The sequence below is a fragment of the Panthera uncia genome, chromosome D4 (genome assembly GCF_023721935.1).
Source record: "Panthera uncia isolate 11264 chromosome D4, Puncia_PCG_1.0, whole genome shotgun sequence".
NCBI lineage: Eukaryota > Metazoa > Chordata > Mammalia > Carnivora > Felidae > Panthera > Panthera uncia.
Window position 1 is genome coordinate 16,505,205 of NC_064807.1, and position 21,381 is coordinate 16,526,585.

A 21,381-nucleotide genomic window follows, 5' to 3' on the forward strand; every position below is an offset into this window, starting at 1 on the left:
GAGTATTTCAGTGCCATGCCCAGTGCTTATCCAACTAATGGCTGGTCCTGGAACTCTCTGGTACTGGTTTTCTTTATAGTTATTTGTCTATTATTTAACAAAACCAAAGATCAAGATTAATCAGTATGAAGCCTAACATACTCTAAGACCAAGTGCTCTTACTATTGATTTTCTAGAAGCATACAAGAATAGGCTCATCTAAAGATTCAAAAGCATGCATTCGATTAATTAAAATGCCTACATCTACAGTTACTACTAACCTAGATGGAAACAACCAAGCAAATGCGGTTTCGTAGCAATTGGCAGACTTTAATATTCAAGAAAAATTAAGTCCATCATACACGTTAAAAATATAGGAAATTTCATGCAGACATGAAGCTTCCAATTCAGCCTTTGTGGCAACTTTTAGAATGAGAATTACATATAAATACAGTACATCTTACAGTTCCCAAACTTCATAATTTTATACTGTGATTTATACAGCTCCTCTTTATACTTCACATTTCCCGTCTTGCTCACTTGATTAACAGACCCTAACCTGCACTACTTCGGAATATGGAAAGGGGGGGAGGGGGGAGAGGGTTGGAAAGCAAGCACAATGACCTATCTCCTCCTGCTTTATGGCAATGAATGGAAACATCCGTGTATAGGGCTAATGCAAGGAAAAAGAACACAAAACTTTAAGGCTTACACACTTTAGTAGCTAGGACTACATATAATATAAAATTAAATCCTCCAGTGACACTTCTATTACCGATTGACACAATTTTCAAGTTTAGAATATATTAACTACAAAAGCAGTAGGAAAAAACAAGTGATGCAAATTTGTGCAGAACATTTGAAAAACAGTAGTCATGATATGAGAGATTAAAAACAAATGAAATAATTGATTTCAGAATTAACTAAAATGAAGCTCTGATTTAGAAATGTAAGTAACATTATTAAAGAATAAAACCTGATAGCCAAAACTTTTAAGTAATAAAGCCAACCCATTGCTGTCAACACATTTTTGCCTCTATGAGAAAAACAAGATCATGTGTTCGGATACAAGTAAAAAAGTGAATACTAGTCAGTGAATAAAAAGCCTTTCTACATTACTCAAAAATAGCATGCATTCCTTTCCTTTCAATGCATTTTTTAAATACTTAGGATCCTTTTAGCTTTTTTCTTTCTTAAACAAATAAACAAAAATTTGGGGGTGGTTTCCCCTAAAAATTAATTTCAAATTCATTCAGGTGGTAGTCAATGAGAATTCTAATTAACTGGACATCTGCCAAGTATGGGGATGGGGCAACAAAGAGAAATAGTTGTGTTTTGTTCCTTTTTTTTTTTTTAAACTCAACAGGCTACAGGCTTCTATAATTTAGCAAGTCAAATAGCTTTCCTGGAGTCCTTTCCAGGAACAAGAGCTCCCTTACTGCACACAGAAAAGCTCCCAACGGTAACATGCCAGACTGTGTCGACTCCCCCAGCCCAACTGACAAAAAGAGGTCTAAAAATTCACCAGGAGGTTTTCCGATTAAAACATGACGTGAATCCTACAGCACATTATTGAGATTAAGTCTATCTAATTCAAATTGCCACAGAGGTCATTTAACGCCATCATAATCACCTGTGAAAATATTCAACGTGAGTACTTCCTTTTTCCAAGAAAAGGTTAATAGTCATTTCTGCTTTCCAAGCTACTGGAAACAAAACAATAAACATAAAAAAATACAAAGGAAAACTCTCTCCAATAAAGATTCTGCTAGAGGTAGAAATTTAAAGCAGCATATATTCTTTTAACTCCAGCTATCAGGGAACAAAACTGGCGTTATCTGAAATTACATTAACGGCTGCTGCTGACAATACTGAAGACAGACCACGGGCAGTAATTTATCCCTGAATTTCGTATTCAGAATTTCCCCACGGTAATACCGTCATGACAGTTTTACTCGTATCTGATTTTTTAACGAAAAAAAGTGCGTGCTTTTGTAATCCAGGTAATTTAAAGAAAAGACATTATTGTAAACATCTCACTGACAGACTGTATTCACTTCTAGTTTAAAATCAGACATTTCCAATGGGCAGATTTTATTCTTATTTCCCCATTTTCCTAGCAGTACCTTTAATAAAGGCTTTTGTGCCTCACTTAAGAGTGCTGAGACCTTCTACATTTCAGAGCGATTCATGATGAGTATGCTTTCAAATAATGTTCAGGTCAGTGTGCCCAAAAGACCACTTTCTCAGTTACTTGAATGCATTTTACCGGCCTGTGATCTTATTAAATTTAGCATTTCATAAAAATGAAACGTCTGATGCCCAAGTTCAGCTGAGCTGGCAAAAAAATAATCTGAATGATAAAAGGGCGCACATTTTCTGTAGGGATCGCTTCGGTCCAAAGCAAACAGAAGTCCCAATTCCAGATGCTGAATGTGAGAGAGGATCCTCAGACTCTTCTAAAAGTACCATGTGCAATGCACACAGAACAGAAAGACTTGGGGGGGGGGCTTCAATACTAGTAGTCATGAACATGGCGGACTTGGCAATAGACAGCTTCATGAAGACCACTGGAGATGGGTTTTTCTACTGAAAGACAATTCTGGGCTTCAAGGAAAAAGTATACTTGAAGACATTTCCTCCTTTTTTTACTTTTGTAGTACAAATATGCACAGCATAGTATATTTCTGAAAAAGCAATAGACGTATTAAGAAAATAGACGCTATTTCTAAATTTTGTTAGGAATAAGAAGGCACCACTGATTTGAGGTTGTGTCCTGTCGATGGGATAGTTGACTTTGAGTTGTTTATTTCAGCATTTGCTCTTATTAAGCTTTTTTCCTGCTGATACCACTTGAGAACGTTACTGTGGTTTACGGACCACAAACAAGACACATTCATAGTAGTATTTCATCATGGAGAGGTCATTCACAGTATATGTTGACAAGACAGATTCCTTTTCAACCTGGAATGCAAACAACAACCAGAATGGTGATGAGCATGACGATGACACAGATCCTGAGTGCTTGTGAGTGACGGGAGCTCATATTAACTCATTTACTACATACAGATACCCCAATACTGGCATTATTAGTAATCCTAACTTTACAAAGAACAGACTGCTCAAGGTCATGCCACCAGTAAGTGGGAGAACTGGGATTCCAACTCAGGCGGTCTAACTCCAGAGCTTGAGCTCTACATCACTGATACGTTACTCCTCTTTCTCTCTTTTTTTTTTTTTTTTTGAGAGAGACAGACAGACAGACAGAACAAGTGGGGGAGAGGCAGGAGAGGAAAAGAGAGAATCTTAAGCAGGCTCCATGCCCAGTGTGGAGCCCCACGATCCCATGACCATGAGATCAAGAGTCAGACACTTAACCGACTGATCCACCCAGGCACCCCAACTTCTCCTTATTTTGAAGAACGAATCTGTTGTTGATTTTTAAAATCAATGAAATACTTTTAAAAAAACACACAATTAAAACATAAGTCAAAGTATCATAAAGTCTTACAATCCCACATAAGAAACGAAGACTACAAAAGTACATACGGTGAACGATACCCCCTGTCCCCCCACCTCTGCTTGTCCAGACCCTAGCGTACTTGGTATCTGTGAGTCTACAGGAGCTGACGCCATGACCATGGGCAGCTACCACGTACTACGGAAAGGTGACCGATCACATTGAGGATTATAGTTTTCTCCTTACACATACATTATGCCAAATCTTTATCATTCTAAAAGCTGAGTGCGTATTATTTTCACTTCAGGGATGAAAACACAGGTGAAGAGGTGAAAGCCCGTAACTGTCCTAAGATTAAAGCTTTGGAAGTGAAACCGTGGCCGTACTTCATTCCAGCCTTACCTCCACCTGGAATCCATACTGCAGAACAACGTTTTTTATATCTTCATAGCTCAATTCTATGGAAAGTTCGTTTGCCAAATTTTCAAAGTGGTACAGCAGAGGACCTATGGTTTAAAGATATCATGAATGAATTACTTAAATATAAACACGCACCAGTTGCTGTGTTAGATACAACTCCAAGCTGAATTAGAAGTTGGGCAGTAGAGGGGCGCCTGGGTGGCTCGGTCGGTTGAGCGTCCGACTTCGGCTCGGGTCACGATCTCACGGGCCGTGAGTTCGAGCCCCGCGTCGGGCTCTGGGCTGACGGCTCGGAGCCTGGAGCCTGCTTCCGATTCTGTGTCTCCCTGTCTGTCCCTCCCCCGTTCATGCTCTGTCTCTCCCTGTCTCAAAAATAAACGTAAAAAAAAAAAAAAAAAAAAAAATTTAAAAAATAAAAGAAGTCGGGCAGTAGACGGAACATAAAAAGGAAACGTAAAGAACGTTTACGTCTGCCAAGGGCACGTGTCCAGACCCCTGAGACTTTGGCCCCGTAGCTGACATTCGAGTGCGGGGGCTGCACTCCCGGGGAGTGAGTCCCTCTGGTATACCAGGGCTGCCCAGTGATTCTCCACCTGTTACGGAAGGAGCAACTGCATCAGGGAATGCCAGGTCCCTAACTTCCAAAGGTACACTGTGATTATAATGCCTTAAGTAAATGCCCAACGGCAGCCACAAACTGGACGTCCCATGAAAACACAAGGGTCCTCCAGCTAGCCTGGGTGAGAGACAGTGTGGGTACGATGGGAGGTTCTAGGCAAGGCTTTCTGGAAGGAGGAGGTGACACTGGGGCTGGCTTTTTGAAGTGCTCAGCTCATATCCCAGCTCCAACACTTACTTCTTGTGTGCCTGTGGGCAAGCCACTGGCTCGCTCCATCTAACGGGTAACATCCAGTACACCCAGTGTAGCGAAGGCACTGAGCAAATGACAGCAATCCCAACTTTTTAAAATGACACTCTCCTTTTACTATCCTCTCATTCCACATGTCCAAGGAACTATCATCTGATTCAAACCAGATTCTTCAGTCTTTCAACCTCTCACATTTTGCCCAATGCATCAGCCTCGTCCAGGCAACGCTACCATTCAACAGTTATGCTTCAGGACTAAACTAAACAATCTTGGGTTTTTTTGTTTTTGGTTTTGTTTTTTTTTACCAGTTCATTGGGTTAACTATAGATGCCAGGTCCAACTCACCACCCCTAAGCCTCACACAATGTGCTCATCACAGGAAATAAGAATAACAGGACGGTTTCTCCTCCCAAACGGCTCATCACTCTGTGGAACATACTTACTAAGACTTAAAATGTTTTTCTTCCGCTCCTCTTTTTAACCTTACATGAAACACTAAAAAAATGACGACGAACATGTATGTTATTACTCTTTTTCAGAAGACAACAACGGTTCCCTATCAAACTATTCTGTCAAGCTTAACTTCCTGTTAGTTTCATTAGTACTAATAAAAATGACAGGAGCTACCATTTACTGAGTACCTGCTGTGTGTCCTAGACCATCTGAACCCTTGGAAGCCTTTTTATAAACACACAGAGCACTGTAGTCTGTCCTGCTCTAAAGTGTACGATGTTTCTGCGCCATTATTTTAAGAGCCTCCAACAATATTGTTTTATTGTATCTAAATGAACCCACTCCAATGATTCTTACACCCTCAGGTCATATGGTACCTCTACTCATGCTGTGTGCCACTTAGAGAGCTCCAACTTTCCAACTCAAGCTTTAACCATGCTCCAAAACCTTGCTGGAATCAAGTTTTAGTATAATCCCTCCAAGTTCCCAGCCCTACTGCTCACTCTCTCAATACACCACACTGTAAAACTCATTTTATGTAGTGTTGCATTGCTCACTGATTATTTTTCATGTAATCAGTGCCTTTTTTAACCAAATTGCAAGCTACATGAGTAAAGGAACATGTTTTCAGTTTCACAATGATGCCCAGCGTAGCAGTGAATGTACAGGTAAGCATCTGTAATTTTACCACCTAAAGATAACTACTATAGTTGTGTTTAATTTTTTAAAAGTTTATTTACTTATTTTGAGAGAAAGGAGGGGAGGGTTAGAGAGAAGGGGGAGAGAGAATCCCATGCAGGCTCTGCAAAGTCAGAGTAAAGCCCAAGGTGGGGATCAATCCCACAGACCATGAGATATGACCTGAGCCAAAATCAAAAGGTGGACACTTACCCGACTGAGCCACCCAGGCGCCCCTATAGTTTTGTATTTTTTACAGTCTATTACAGATAGTAATTCGACAAATATCTCTGGGCAGATTTCAGACGTTTACAAATATAATTAATGTAGCATTTCTACATACCGTTCTCTATTAAAAAGAACCAGGAATCTTTGGGGGTAAAATGGCTTATCTCAGGGCCTGGCAGAGAAAGTACAACATGTGCTTAGAATGCCTGGCTTTTCCACAAAGGAGGAACATATCAAAAGGGATATGTCCAAAGGACACAGGAGAAGGGGGTACCCACCTGCCCAATCTGGGACAAGTTAATTTAAACCATTTGTATTTTTAAGGTTCTAAAAGTTCCAGTTAAAAGACAGAGACAGTCAGATTGGGTAACAAAATGTAAGTGTGCTGTTTATAAGACATTTCTGAAACAAAGAAAGGACTTAAGATCTAGAAAAAGATATCCTATACATTAACTAGAAGAAAGCTTGTGGTAGCTTTGTTGACATGCCCACTTACAGAAACATGGTTTGCAATTGCCCAGAACAAAAGAGCTGGCACTCAAACCTCAACAGAAAGTTTTATAGGCAGGAAAGGAGGGAGGTACTGTGGGCGAGGGTGGGTGCTAGTCACGGACTTTTAATCAATCTCCTTCTTTTCTGTCCTGTGTCTCACGCTTACTCTCTACTAGGTCACGTCTTCCTAAATTTTCTTCTTTTCCAGTCACTTTTTCCAGTAAATTAAATTTCTGGTCTCTGCCTGAGCATGGACTGGAATGGGCATAAGGGAGGCATCTTGGTTACTTGGTTACATAGGGATGAACTGGTCCCTATGCGCTGACCTTCAATTCCCGTTTTTCCCCATATGGCCACTCATGTTCCAGGATCATACCAGATCTTCCACACAGATAGTCATTTTCCAGGGTTATCCCAGGTCAACCAGCTCTGTTCACATTGGTGTTTTGTTTTTTGTTTATTTGTTGGTTGGTTTTTGCAAAACTTATCCACCTACCGTATCTTCTGAAAAACTGTTACATTCTGTTGTCCCTTAATGACATCCCTGCCATTCTCTGTCATTGTTTTAGACTTTTTTCTATTTTTATAATCACTGTAACAAAGTCTCAGTGAGTAAAGGAGGCAATGGGTCAAATACCCACCTTTTATAGGAAGTTTCCCACGTTTATAAAATATCAAGCTTTATAATGCTTTAAAATATAGGACTCATCTCTCATTACACTTTATAAAGTTCTCCTTTGGTGCTTGTAAGATAATAGAAAATATACATATTGGTCTCTGGCAGAGAACCTCCAATCTACAGCCTATAGACCAACAGCTGGTCAGAAGCACAGGGGACAGTTTGTGACTAGCATTTGAGTGTGTGGAGGGGTGGGGGCGGAGGTCTTGGAGGCTAAACCCTTAACCCATGGTATCTTACACTATGTCCAGGAAGACAACATAGGAAGTACTTAAACTGAGGACACCCAGCTGGTGTCCAAGAGAATCCCTTACTGTGGAGGAAAACACCTCATTTGGTGTCCAGATGTGTCAGAAGTGTTTAGGAAGAAATGGGTTTATCTCAATAGGAAGGAAAAGACTGCGGGTCTTTCTTTTGAGAACTTTCACCTGTTTATTCTTCCAGATGAAGTTTAGGTTCACTTCACTAATCGCCTGCCCTCCAGTGCTGGACCTAAGTGTCAGTGCAGACACGCACACCCGTGCACACGGTTTAAAATACATTACCCATCATGCGTTTAGGGAGCACTGGTCAGCATGAAAAACTGAACAAAAGGTTTCCCCAAGGACACATGTAAACAGTTCCCTTAAAAAGCTCACTAGCTTTCCCTCACCTGAGGAAGATCAGAGAACTTCAAATCCCCCTTAAAGCAGTTTACAAATTAACCATATTCCCAACTCTGATTTCATAGAATGTAGACAATATCTTTGTTATAATTTAACTTCCAATATGGCTTTTTAGTTATGCACCCAGCACTCCTTCCATATGAATGTTCTGGTCTAGGGCAGCATGGTGAGTGTGAAATCACCCCCCAGGGGCTGATACGCTCTCGGCTTATACGTAAAATTAATTTTCCAGGCCCACACGACTGAAGCCAAAACCATGGGAATGTTACAAATTTACCCATATAAATGCCAGTTTGTCATGTCTCCTGGCAGCCGGTCTTCTACCATTACTTTGTTTCCGCTTTCAAATACTGAAACAATATACTCACACACAGAACAGTCACTAAACGGCCACGAACTGTCCGGCTCTGAGGGAGGTCAAACAGCAAGCACAGCTTCTGGCCCTCCCTGAGCTCAGAGACCAACGGGGAAAACAGAAACACAGGTGGCAACACGACGCTGTGTTAAATGCTCACAGATTCTGTGAGAACATAAAAGAGGAAGACAACAAAAATTTACTCCATCTTGAAGGATCACCTGAGCTGAGTGTTGAGCGCACACAGCAAACAGCCAACGTGAGAACAGAGGGAAAACAGAAAAGGCTTTCTAGTCAGAGGGCTGGCACTTGAGGTCAAGGCTGGGGAGGTAAAAAAAAAAAAAAAAAAAAAAAAAAAAAAAAAAATGAAGCTAAGACACAAGACCGCAAAGATCACAAAGGGCACTATGCACAATCCTGAAGAGCTTAGGTCATCCAGAAAGCTGGAATTCTATGTGAGGAGTGGGACAGCAAGAGATCGGCTTGCGGGGAAGATCACTCCAGGGGTCGCACAGAGAACCAGAAGAGGCACGAGGCTGGAGACAACCTGGACGTGGGGGACACTCCGGGAAGTGCTGCGTAACCCAGGCAAGCAATGATGAGGGCCTGAGCCCTCAACTAGCAGGGGACTGGGGCAGCGCTTCTCAACTAGGGTGATTTTGCATTTCTGTCGTCACAGCTGAGGAGGTGTCACTGCGGCTGAGTAAGCAGAAGCCAGGAACGCGGCTCACCACTCGGCACTGTACAGGACAGCCCTCCCTCTCCACCCCCCTGCGCTGTATAGGACAGCCCTCCCTCTCCGCCCCCCTGCGCTGTATAGGACAGCCCTCCCTCTCCGCCCCCCTGCGGAGTACAGCACAACCCCCCCCCACCCCCCTGCGCTGTATAGGACAGCCCTCCCTCTCCGCCCCCCTGCGCTGTATAGGACAGCCCTCCCTCTCCGCCCCCCTGCGGAGTACAGCACAACCCCCCCCCACCCCCCTGCGCTGTATAGGACAGCCCTCCCTCTCCGCCCGTCCAAATGAAGAATGATCTTGACCCAAATATCAAGGGCGCTGCCACTGAGAAACCCTGAGATAGAAAGAGGTTCAAGACCTATTAGGAAGCTTTAGGAGACACAACTTGTGGACTAGGTGTCGATGGTAAGGAAGAAGAGGGCTAAGGAGGACACACGGTTTTCCAGGTGGGGGAAATCTGCACAGATGACGGATTGAAAAAGACATGGGGTTCTCTTCGATTCCGAAGAACCCAAGTTGGTACCGAGTGGCGTGGCACATAACAGAGGTATGTGGACCAGAGAGATGAAAGAATAGGAGAAGCAGCAGTAAGAGTTACGCTTAGTAAAAGACGAGCACGTGGCCTAAGAAGCGAACAACACTGTTCTGCACAGATACCTGGAGCACAACAGTATTACTGGTATATTCACTGAGCCAATTATTTTTATTTTTATCTTTCAATTCGTTTTTTAGAGACAGCGCACAACCGGGGGGGGGGGGTGGTGAAGGGCAGAGGGAGAGAGAGAGAATCTTAAGCAGGCTCGATGCTGGCCGCAGAGCCTGACATGGGGCTCAATGGATTCCACAACCCTGTGATCGAGACTGGAGCCGGAATCAAGAGTCACTCAACTGACTGAGCCACTCAGGCACCCTGACATAATTATTATTTTTACAATTCTTCAGCTTATACATTTAATGTTTTTTTAACATTTCTTTTTGAGAGAGCGAGACAGAGCACAAGTGGGGTTGGGGCAGACGGTGGGTGGGACACAGAATCTGAAGCAGGCTCCAGCCTCGAGCTGTCAAGCCCCTGACATGGGGCTTGAACTCACGGACTGTGAGATCATGACCTGAGGCGAAGTTGGCCGCCAACCGACTGAGCCACCCAGGCGCCCCTCAGCTTATACATTAAAAGAATTTTACTTGGAAAATACTAACCTTCCGAACAAGTATTTTTAAGGACTATGCTTCTCCACTACTCTGAGTACTCCACTACTTCTGAGAATTCTCAGAATCGTTTTGAAACTCTGGTAAGAAGAGTAGAAGATCTCCTCATTGACCTCCCACTAACCAATGTGCCCTATTCCCTCTGGTGCCTGGGACAGATCACAATAGAGCCCAGCACATCCATTCTTATCAAACAGTATGCTTAGGCAGGGCCAATTTTATTTATTCCAGGCAGTTGTAAACAATTATTGTTATTATATAACTTAATACAATATTAATAAACCAATTAAAAGTTCAAACAGAAAAGTGGTTTCTGTGAAACTTAACCCAATGCTTTGGAAATACACAAATCCTTACCATGTCTCAGTAATTGGGGTCAAAAGTATTAATTACATAACATGACTGCTACTGCTAAGTCACAAACTGACCCAGGGTGAGCCGGAAGGCTAGCTGGTTAGGCATTCGAGGTATTAGATCTGGGCTGTGAGCCTGTCTCTGCCATATATAAGCTCCAGGACCCCAAGGACCCCAAGGATCCCACGGCTAGTTACTTAAAAGCAAGACTCAGTTTCTTCAACTGTAAGACAGCAGACACACCATTTCAACATAGGGCTGTTTTCAGATTAAATAATGTATTTACAAGTGGCTCACACACCGTCTAACCCCCAGTGAGCAAATATCCAGTAGGTAATACATCTGACCCTTGAAAATCACAGGTGTGAGCCGCACCGATCCACTTACACACGTTTTGTGTTGATAAATACATGCCAGTGAAACTTAATGTACTCAGTGTATTTTTTCTTCCTTATAATTTTTTTTAACTTTTTAAATATTTTTTAATTTATTTTTGAGAGAGAGAGAGAGAGCGAGCATAAAAAGGGGAGAGGCAGAGAAAGAGGGAGACACAGCATCTGAAGCAGGTTCCAGGCTCTGAGCTGTCAGCACAGAGCCCGATGCGGGACTAGAACTCACTAACTGCTAGATGATGACCTGAGCCGAAGTCAGACGCTTAACCACCTGAGCCACCCACAGACCCCACCTTCCTTATAATTTTCTTAATAACATTTTCTTTCCTCTAGCTTCCTTTACTGTAAGAATACAATATATAATACATGTAATATACAAAATATGTGTTAACTATGTTATCAGTAGGCTTCTGGTCAACAGGCATTAGTAGTTAAGTTTCTGGGGAGTCAAAAGTTATATGCAGATTTTTTATTGTGCAAGGGATCAGCATCCCTCTAATGCCCACATTGTTCAAGGGTCAACTGTATTACAGTTCAATCATTTCTTGGGAAATTTTTAAAGAAATCTGCTTTAAAGAAGTGACTACTTTTAAAGAGGATCTAAGGTTTGAGATAATTGCTTCATATGATGGTTACATTTTACAACTACTCTCATTTGCCCCCATGAAATTCTAAAGAGAAATTTGAAAAGACCTAATACTGCCTCTAGTCTTCGTCCTAATGGGAAAATCTGTGGTCAAGTCCAATCACTAAAAAGAGAGCACAGAGGTGCCTGGGTGGCTCAATCAGTTAAGTGTCCGACTTCAGCTCAGGTCACGATCTCATGGTCCATGAGTTCGAGACCCACATCAGACTCTGTGCAGACAGCTTGGAGCTTGGAGCCTGCTTCAGATTTGATGTCTCCCTTTCTCTCTGTCCCTCCCCCACTCACACTCTGTCTCTGTCTCTCAAAAAATGAGTAAATGTTAAAAAAAAAATTTTTTTTTTTTTTTTTTTTAAAGAGAGCACATGACAGAACCAACAACAAAACTAGACCAATCCTGAAGGCCATGGATTCAAACAAGGTGTATCTGTCCTCTTATGTTACATAATAACCCTCATCTTGAAAATCTTTATATTCTAGTCATTACGTCTATTTTTTTTTTAAGTTTATTTACTTATTTTGAGAGAGAGAGAGAGAGAGAGAGAGCAGGAACAGGGGAGGGACAGAGACAGAGGGAGTGAGAGAGAATCCCAAGCAGGCTCCCCACTGTCAGCACACAGCTTAGTCCCACAAACTGTAAGATCATGAACTGAGCTGAAATGAGGAGTCGGACGCCGAACCGACTGAGCCCACAGGCGCCCCTAGCCATTATGTCTTTCTTAACATGGATTATACATCTAACTAAAAAACACAAGTATATTTACCTTGGTATTATTATTCTCCCTTTATTTTAAAGGAGGAAGATAAAACTGGTAACTTCCTCTAGATGCTGGATGGGAATATTCATCACCTAGTGGTAGGATGCAGTAAAAAGGTTTTTGCATAAATGAAATGATATTCTCTCTTAAACTCAAGGCAGTCCTGAAAATCACCGTATCTACTCTTTTCCCACTATGTATTTGTACCTCGGAGAAAGTTGGGGGGGGGGGCGGTTTAAGGGCTTTCTTTCAAATGTGTCATTTGAAAGAAAAAAAGAGCACTTCCTTCTTGACAGATTGCTGTCACTGGAGGGGAGGGTGGGGATGATGAGAGAAGGATTATCAGGGTAATAACTGTACTCTCTGAAATGAGGACTGCTGTGAGAATGACCTAGGAGAATACACAACTTCTGGGGTTTCCACTGCTTTCAGAGGAACTGCATGACTGACTAGGATAGTATCTAAAGGATACTGTACAATTTAACTAACTATAACCTTTGTGAACATCGGTTACTGTGAAATTACCAAACAGAGAATTGCTCTAAGTACTCAGATAACTGTATGAGATTCTAATAAATACTGAGGAACTTACCTAGATTTATCCAAATTCCACCTGGCTTGAGTATTTTCCATATTGTGTCAATATAATCGATTACATTGTGAGCTGTGTCTATGAAGAAACAGGTAGCAATGCAGTCCCAGGTATCTAGTGAAGGAAAACCAAGTTACTACATTTAATTATGTTATTCTGCCTTTTCTTTTAATTAATTCCATAAATGTACCAGCTATGTCTTAAGAGACTATGAATATTTAATTTAACTGGAGGAATACAGAAGCTAAACTCTTCCAATCAACTGTGTAATTACGGTAACCAAACAATCATTTATGAGATACTTTGCAATTCATAAAAGTTTTTATTAAGAATTTGATAGTCGGGGTGCCTGGGTGGCTCAGTCAGTTAAGCGTCTGACTTCAGCTCAGGTCATGATCTCACAGTTCTCAGATTTGAGCCCCGCATCGGGCTCTGTGCTGGCAGCTTGGAGCCTGGAGCCTGCTTCGGATTCTGTGCCCCTCTCCCTCTCTCTCGCTCATGCTCACTCTCTCTCTCTCTCTCTCTCTCTCAAAAATAAATAAACATTAAAAAAGGTTTTTTAAAAAAAGGAAGAATTTGATGATCAGCTTGGAAACCATTTTTGATAGCCTATATTACTAGTATCTTTACCAAAAGGTACTCATAAGAGTTTTGTTTATAATCTACTCAATGTCTACCCTTCATTTCAAATCAATTAAGATAAATAGTTATTTGAACTTTAAACTGTGATTTAAGCCAATGTTAACCATCAATTCTGGCAAGTTTCAGAAAGACTGTAGGCACTTGTTGCCAAGTAAGAAATGAATGGCATCAAAATACTCAAACTACCCGCCAGTGCTCCAGATACCGGCCGGTGTAAAAGGGGGGCCAGGTAGCCAAGTGAACCCCCTGGACAGCAGTGTCCTTGGAGGCTGTGGCCCAGGACAGGAACAGAAGCTGAACTAAGGCAGGCCTCTGTACAAATGCTGGCACGACAAAGGCACGCATCCAACCGAGGAGGCCTGTGTCACCATCTGCTCTCCCAAATCCTGCTGCAGAACAATGTCCCCTGGACTCGCCTAACTGATGTTTCCCATTATTTCAGCTCTATTCTGAGCCCTCGCTCTCTATCCCCAGCACCCAACATCTTCCATCTCACTCTTTCCACCTTCAAAGTACAGGTTTTCCCAATGTCAGAGTTCAGGGAAAAAGCGACAAAAACCTACCTCAATCCCTCTAATGGCTTCCCACCTCTCTGAGTACAATCAAACCCTCCCCAACCTGGCCTCCCACCGCGGTGCCCACTAACCACCACACCCCAGCCCGAGTGGCCTCTCACTCTTCCTTGAGCAGAACAAGCGCCCTCCCCACCGCGAATCCTCCTTCTCTCGCCATTCTTTCTCTCTGCAACATTCCCCCCCAAGTATCTAATGGGTTGCCTCTTCACTTTTTCGAGGTTCTCTGCTCAACATTTTTTTAAAGTTTGGCTTGGAAAGGACTTCCCTGAGAACTCGATGAACAGCAGCCCCTCCCCCGCCACTCTATATCCTTGTCACCCTGCCTTAGTATTCTTCCTCACAATGTTCATGTCACTGCCCCTCACTCCCTATCAGAATAGAAACCCCCGTACAGGGACTGTGCTTTGCTCACTGCTCTCTTTCCAATGCCTACAACACACCTGGGACTTAGCAGGTGCTCAGAAAAGTACCTGTTGAATTAATGACCTTACCGACCTCTCAGCATTCTACTTTTCCTCTTGCTTTTACTGCCAATCCACTTCCCCTTGCCCCTCTCTCCATTACCGTCTCCTTTTCTCTAATGCTGGCTCAAACTTCGACAGTTTGCCCAAGTGAAGTCCAAACTTCATAACCTGATTATAAAGGTCTTCCACAATCTGGAACCAACCTACTTTTCTAGCCACATCCGCCATTAAACTCCCAAACCAACCTCTCTTTTCCTTCCAGTCAGGCTGTGTCACCATCTCCTATGACCTTATTCATTCATCTCTTTGTACTACCTCTCTCTCCCTATTCTTGAAGTCACAGCCTTCTCTCTACAAAGAACTTCTTTCCCACACTCATCTACTTTTATCTTTACTGTACTCATTACTCAATGAAATTTGTTTACATGTCATCTTATATTAATAGACCCAACAGAGTCTACATTTCTGAATTGTGGAATCTTACCCTTCTTTGTATTTCCCATCATTACCTTACATATGTCTTTGAATATCCTAAATTGTCACTGAAGTATACCTTACATTCTACTATCAGAGTGAATGACCAAAATTTTGCCTTAGTATAAAATTGGCTCATTAAATTTAGAGCAAAGGACCAGACCGTTTAAATGCTTGTTTTGGACTTACTGCATTCTGAGTAAATCTCCTGAAAATCTCCTGCTGTCATCGAAAAGTTAGAACCGGGAGGAAGACTGTGGGGATCAACATCAGGGAAAAAGATGGGTCGAATCTGATCCGCTGACCTCCGGTTATTGCTAAACTGATGAATCCAAGGATAAAGCTTATATTTATTAACTTCAGAACATCTGCAAAATAGGAGCATAAAATTCAGTGTTAACTAAAAACTTCACCAAAAAAATCTACTTTAAACACTAAAATATAATCTGATTGAAGATTTACTTATAAAACTCATTAATACTTAAAAGTGCTACCACTGTACCCCTCCCCAATTATCTGAAAATGCACATACACATGTAGATGAGCAACCAATCATGAATTAAAAGACAGGAAAAAAAATTAAAGTAAATTCAGAAATATAAATGTGTCGTTCACTCACATTTTAAAAAATGTATTTCCAAACTTCAGACTCAAGTAAAAACACAGTCCACTATTTTCTCAAAAAAGTGGTATGGGTTTCGTTTGCTACTCAACTATTCTAATTGTCTCCTTTTAACCTTCTCACCCCTCCCTAACTCATACTGCCACCAAGAAAACATTGTATTTAACTTAAACAAGGCAGCTAGTTCTTTTTTCCCAATGCACCTCTTCTGGCTTTAAAAATAACAACCCTTTTCCACTATTTTCTAAAAGAGGCCACAGAAATTCTGAGAGATGTTTCCAACTCAGTCATAGGAGCATACTTGGCCACTTTATAAGAATCTGATTAAGGGAAGAAGTTACGACTGCTACACCGAACTCTGATTCCATTAAAGAAACCAATGGGTGGAGAAGTTTAGGGAACAGAGAGAAAACACTCCTTCCCGGATCATACATACAGTCTTGCAATTCTGCACAGGAAGCATTTCTGTTTTGTGGGATATCTCATCATTTTCTAAAAAGTCACTTATCCATCCTGTTTCAACATTCTGCTAACTAGGAACTGATTAAAAGTGGTATTTTGTATAAGCAACTTGATGTTAATATAAGAAACAATTATGACACATATAATCAAACACTATGTATTTATCTTCAAATTCAGAATTGCTCAAAAATAGGTAAGTCAATCTGATTCTGAGAAATTACTATTTCTAGCAAAAAGTAAATTAAATACCTGTTGAGTACAAAGTTGGAAGAAAAGAGCATAAAAAAACTCCATTCATTTCCTTGACAAGCATAACCTAGCATAGCTATCTCCCAGGCCAGTCTTCCTAGTCCAGCACCAGGTACCAGAATATTTACTTTAGAAGGATCCCTGAAATGAAATAAGGCAATTATGTCCAACCCCTCAAAGAAAAAAAAAAAAAAAAAGACAAAATCCACATTAACTAAAAACTTAGATATTCAGTAAGTTCACTCAAGACTCTGACTTCTTAAAATTGAGAAGTACTTCTAAACATAAATGAAAAATAAGAGTATGAGGAATTATCACATGTGCAGATATCGGGTGAAGGTTTCATGCTCTAAATATTTTTCAGGAAAAAAAGGAGTCACCTTATACCTAAACTTACAAAGACACTCATATTCCCAAGTAGCTGTCACTTGAACAACAACTACCTCAAGAAGACAAATCATCCCCAGGGAAGGGATCCCGATACACACAAAGACTGAACAAAATTATTTTATCATGGAACAGTAAACCAAAACATTATTTCTAAAGCCTGTAGCAAATACAATGGTTTGTGTGACTAAGATAAAACGTATGTAGATTTTAACGTGTTAGGTGTATCTGTAAGAGTCTACGGATTTTGCCGGCACAAGAACCTGGAGGGAGGGTGTCCTCATGGGCGAAGTGAGGAAGCGCCTCCTAACTGAGCACAGACAGTGGCAAGCAGGTCACACCAAACCACTGGCTCTCCACCGATGAGCATCCCACTACAGTCACAACTTCTCTTCACCATAAGATCCACCATCCACTTTCAAATGGCTAACAGCCTTAGCAAAGCAAGGGACTTTCTCAGAAATTCCAGTCCGATAGAACTCTAGGGGAACTAAAATGGCATTCTTACAGAAATCAGCTGCCATCACGTCAATTAAGAAGGAATTTCATTATTATCTGCATTCTCCAAATTTGGCTCATAAATCAAATCCAGGGGCGCCAGGGTGGCTCAGGGGGTTAAGCATCTCAGAGCCTGGAGCCCGCTTCGGATTCTGTGTCTCCCTCTTCTCTCTGCCCCTACGCCGCTCATGCTCAGTCTCTCTCAAAAATAAATGAACGTTAAAAAATTTTATAAAAAAAAACAAATCCAATTTCCAAATCTACTCCCATGTAGAACTCTTTTTTAAATCTTTATACCACATGGTCTTTAAGTTTGGTGTGCGCCACCAAATAGCAACAGGTCTTTTCACTAGTGGCCCATATGGTAACCTCAGCATTTCCCATTCTGAAATGAAGAAGAAACAAACAGAACCATGGGGCTTTTGACAATTCAGTCGATAAATACAGTAACGTGGGAATTTGTCCACGGTCATCCAGTCTGAAACATATTACGTATGTATTTGCATAAAAACCTTAACAAAGTCTCTTTAGTTTCACTGTTTAATTTTATATATACAATAAGGCACAACCAAGATTTGTTAAAAATCATTTCTGACAAGTAGGCTTATTCTGATATAGACATTCTTTAATATTTGATATGAGCAAACTGATGCCAAGTGGTCATAGAACAGTTTTCACTAAAATAAAATGCTTTATTTCAGATTACACACAATGTCTCTACGTGTGAACACTTTAATATTTTTTCTTTTTTTGTTTTGTTTTTAGAGAAATAGAGAATGCAAGTGGGAGAGAAGGGCAGAGGGAGGGAGAGAGAGAGAAAGACAGAGAGAGAGAGAGAGAGACTGACTGACCCAAGCAGGCTCCATGCTCAGCACGGAGCCCGATGTGCAGCTCAATCCCATGGTCCTGGGATTGTGACCTGAACTGAAATCAAGAATCGGACACTCAACTAACTGACCCTCCCAGGCGCCCCAACACTTTAATTTTTAATTGACTTTATAGATTAAACTTTAAATTTTTTTTTTAATTTTTAAGTAATCTGTACATCCAATGTGGGGCTCGAACTTACAACCCCAAGATCAAGAGTCAGACGTTCTTCTGACTGAGCCAGCCAGGTGCCTCTGATTACATTTCTTTTTTTTTTTTTTTTTTTTTAATGTTTATTTATTTTTGAGACAGAGAGAGAGCATGAATGGTGGAGGGTCAGAGAGAGAGGGAGACACAGAATCCGAAGCAGGCTCTGGGCTCCAAGTTGTCAGCACAGAGCCCGACGCGGGGCTCGAACTCACAGACCGTGAGATCATGACCTGAGCCGAAGTCCGATGCTCAACTGACTGACCCAGGCGCCCCTGATTACATTTCTAATGAAGAGAATGGGTACCGTCCTCTCGCTTGGTGTAGACCTACCTGTACCAGTATCTAACAAGCATATACATATTTTTAGTATCAGAATTTGTAAAACTACAAGCCATAGAACTCTGTGCTACCCTTTGTTTAAAGGACATGCCACTGTGACACCTCACCCAGGCCTGCCTCTCTCATTTCCACTCCCTATCAGATCCACCAAAACCCTTAGTCTCCCAGAATTACCTCTTTATTTTTCTCAGTTCCTATTTGCCCAATCAAAACATGCATTTTTCCCAAGTGACCGTTCTCACCTTAGATTAAAAAAAAAAAAAAAAAAAGCAAAGTAATGCAACAAAAAGTAAATGATATGGAAGTAAATTCATAGAGTATTTAAACTGTTATAAAAATAATCACTAATAATTTCTGAATGGCTGATGAGCTGAGTAAAATATTACCATGAAGAAATTAGAAATCCTGCTAACCCTAAGGGGGCAGTTGTGTTAACAATGGTGCTGGACAATTATTTTGTTAACTTATGGAAAGCTAAACTTTATGACCAAATTCTCCTTACCTAAAAAGGCCTATAGAACTCTCTACCCCCACCTTGTGGCAGAAAGTGCCATATAAAACTACTAAAAAGCTATCAAGCCATGGAATGCAGACTATATCAAGGCCCCAGACTAAGAGCAGAGATCATGATAGATCTATCTATTATATAATATATATTTCTGTGGGTATATAAAAGACACATTAAAATAAATGCCACAGAATTGAAAAAACAGTCAAAAATCAAGCAATGAATGAATGCCATGGCGAGAATTTTTCCCTAAATTTTTGTCCTTAGCTAGATTTGTTTTTCATTGGGTTATTATAGAGGGATACTAACAGCATAATGGAAAGCGTCTCTAATTTAATGTGTATGAAACTAAAACATGCTAAAAGGCAGTTTCCGCTAGGACTCCAGGTCAACTCTACAGCATTTCAATGAAGATATTTCTGCGGAAAATAAGAGAACTAGAAGTCTACATATAGACTTTGGGGTGAGGTGACTTTAACCTTGCCTAAAACTTAGAAAACCAGGCATAGAGGCATATTACATGGGGCTCAACAATCAAATGATGCTGCTGGAGATTCTTCGCAAAGAAATGTAAGCTAACAGGTCTACCTACTTATTAAGGTCCGACTATGGACAAGCAGTATGTTTGCTACCAATGTGGCACCCCTGAGAAGAGCAGGAAAAGTTTCAACAGTTTACCCCAGACAAGCAAGAATGAAGAGCGTACTCCTGTAAGGACAGGGCAGGGGCCCCTGCGTGTCTAAAGAGGCCGTGCATCATGCCTGTCCCACGCTCCGTGTTCCAACCATCATCAGCAGTAATTGCTCTTCTTGAGAGAGGTTTCCTTTATCGCACACAGAATGATTTCTGTGCTGCGGCTGCAGGATTAGCAAGTTCCAAAACACAAAAGACTTTCTCTTGGGTCAACATGACCCCTGGAGGTCAGGAGCGCGCGCAACTTTCAAGCACTTGGGAGTGTTCCGTCCTGCTTGAACTGTAGCAGTTCTCTGTTCAATACAGTAAAAGCCACTAACCACTTGCGACTACTGAACACTTAAAACATGGCTAGTCCAAGTTGAGAGGTGTTGCAAGTGTGAAACAGATGCCAGATTTCAAAGATCTAGTATAAAAAAGGAATGTAAAATACCTCATTAATAATCTCACATACTGATTATATGCTGAAATAATATTTCAGATACACTGGGCTATTAAAGTATATTATTAATTTCACCTGTGACTTTTTATGTGGCTATTACAGAAGCTAAAATAACATATACAGCTTGCATTTTATTTCTATTGACCAGGGCTGATCCACACACAGAAATAGTAAAAACACAATTTTGAGCAAAAGCCAATTGTGAAATGACACCACAAACCATTCTTTGAACTTTTACAATAAAAAGAACAATAAAATATATTGTTTATAAAGGTATATGAACACGTAGTTAATGTCGGAAGGCTACAGTAACAAATTCATATTAGCTATTATCTCTGGAAAGAGATAAGAATATATACTCAGCATGGTTTGCAGGGCATGGTTTCAATTGTGTCTATAATGTTTCTTTTACAAAATATATGCCAAAAAACCCACGCAAATAAAAAAAAAAAAAAAAAAAAAAAACAAAGCCCTGAAGTACATATGCAAAATTTAAAGGTCTAACAGAGATAGGCATTCAAATATTTTTTATTCGAAGTAGAAAATGGGTTAGAAACCCCATTACTGTCTAACCCCTTCAAAAATATGATCCCAGTTTACCTCTTCATCCACTCTTAACACAGAACTCCACGTATCAAACAACTCCTCACCAATTCCAGAAAACACCTCCTCCTCACCTTAATCTTCAGAGCTTCTACACACCCACAGAAACTCAGTTTAAATGATCACCTACCTCATTCATCGATGAAGTCGTTCCCAAATATCCCAGGCAAAGCTTGAACTCACTACCCAGTGCTCTCAGCACTTCATACCTCTGTTATAGTTTATATTCCAAGTTCTTCTATGCCCCACAGACCAGTCACCTGTTTCTGTAAATAAGACTTCATTGCAACACAGTCCATACACATAGACATATGGTCTGTGGCTGTGTCCCCCAACAACAGAGAAAAACCTAAAATATTTACTAGCTGGCCCTTTAAGAAGTTTGCC

The 21,381-nt window shown here is 41.0% G+C and overlaps 1 protein-coding gene across 2 annotated transcripts in view; it reads right to left on the bottom strand.

The window, feature by feature from the left end:
• Positions 1-288: 288 nt before the first annotated feature.
• The window catches only part of CARNMT1 (carnosine N-methyltransferase 1), a 43,841-nt gene continuing 22,748 nt past the window's right edge, over positions 289-21,381 (bottom strand). For both annotated transcript variants that reach the window (XM_049633945.1, XM_049633955.1), the window contains 5 exons: positions 16,448-16,588; positions 15,304-15,482; positions 12,960-13,073; positions 3,842-3,945; positions 289-2,943 (listed from right to left, as the gene is read on the bottom strand). In XM_049633945.1, the coding sequence (XP_049489902.1) occupies positions 2,842-2,943; positions 3,842-3,945; positions 12,960-13,073; positions 15,304-15,482; positions 16,448-16,588 (640 nt within the window). In that variant the 3' untranslated portion in view covers positions 289-2,841. The remainder of the gene's footprint in view (positions 2,944-3,841; positions 3,946-12,959; positions 13,074-15,303; positions 15,483-16,447; positions 16,589-21,381) is intronic.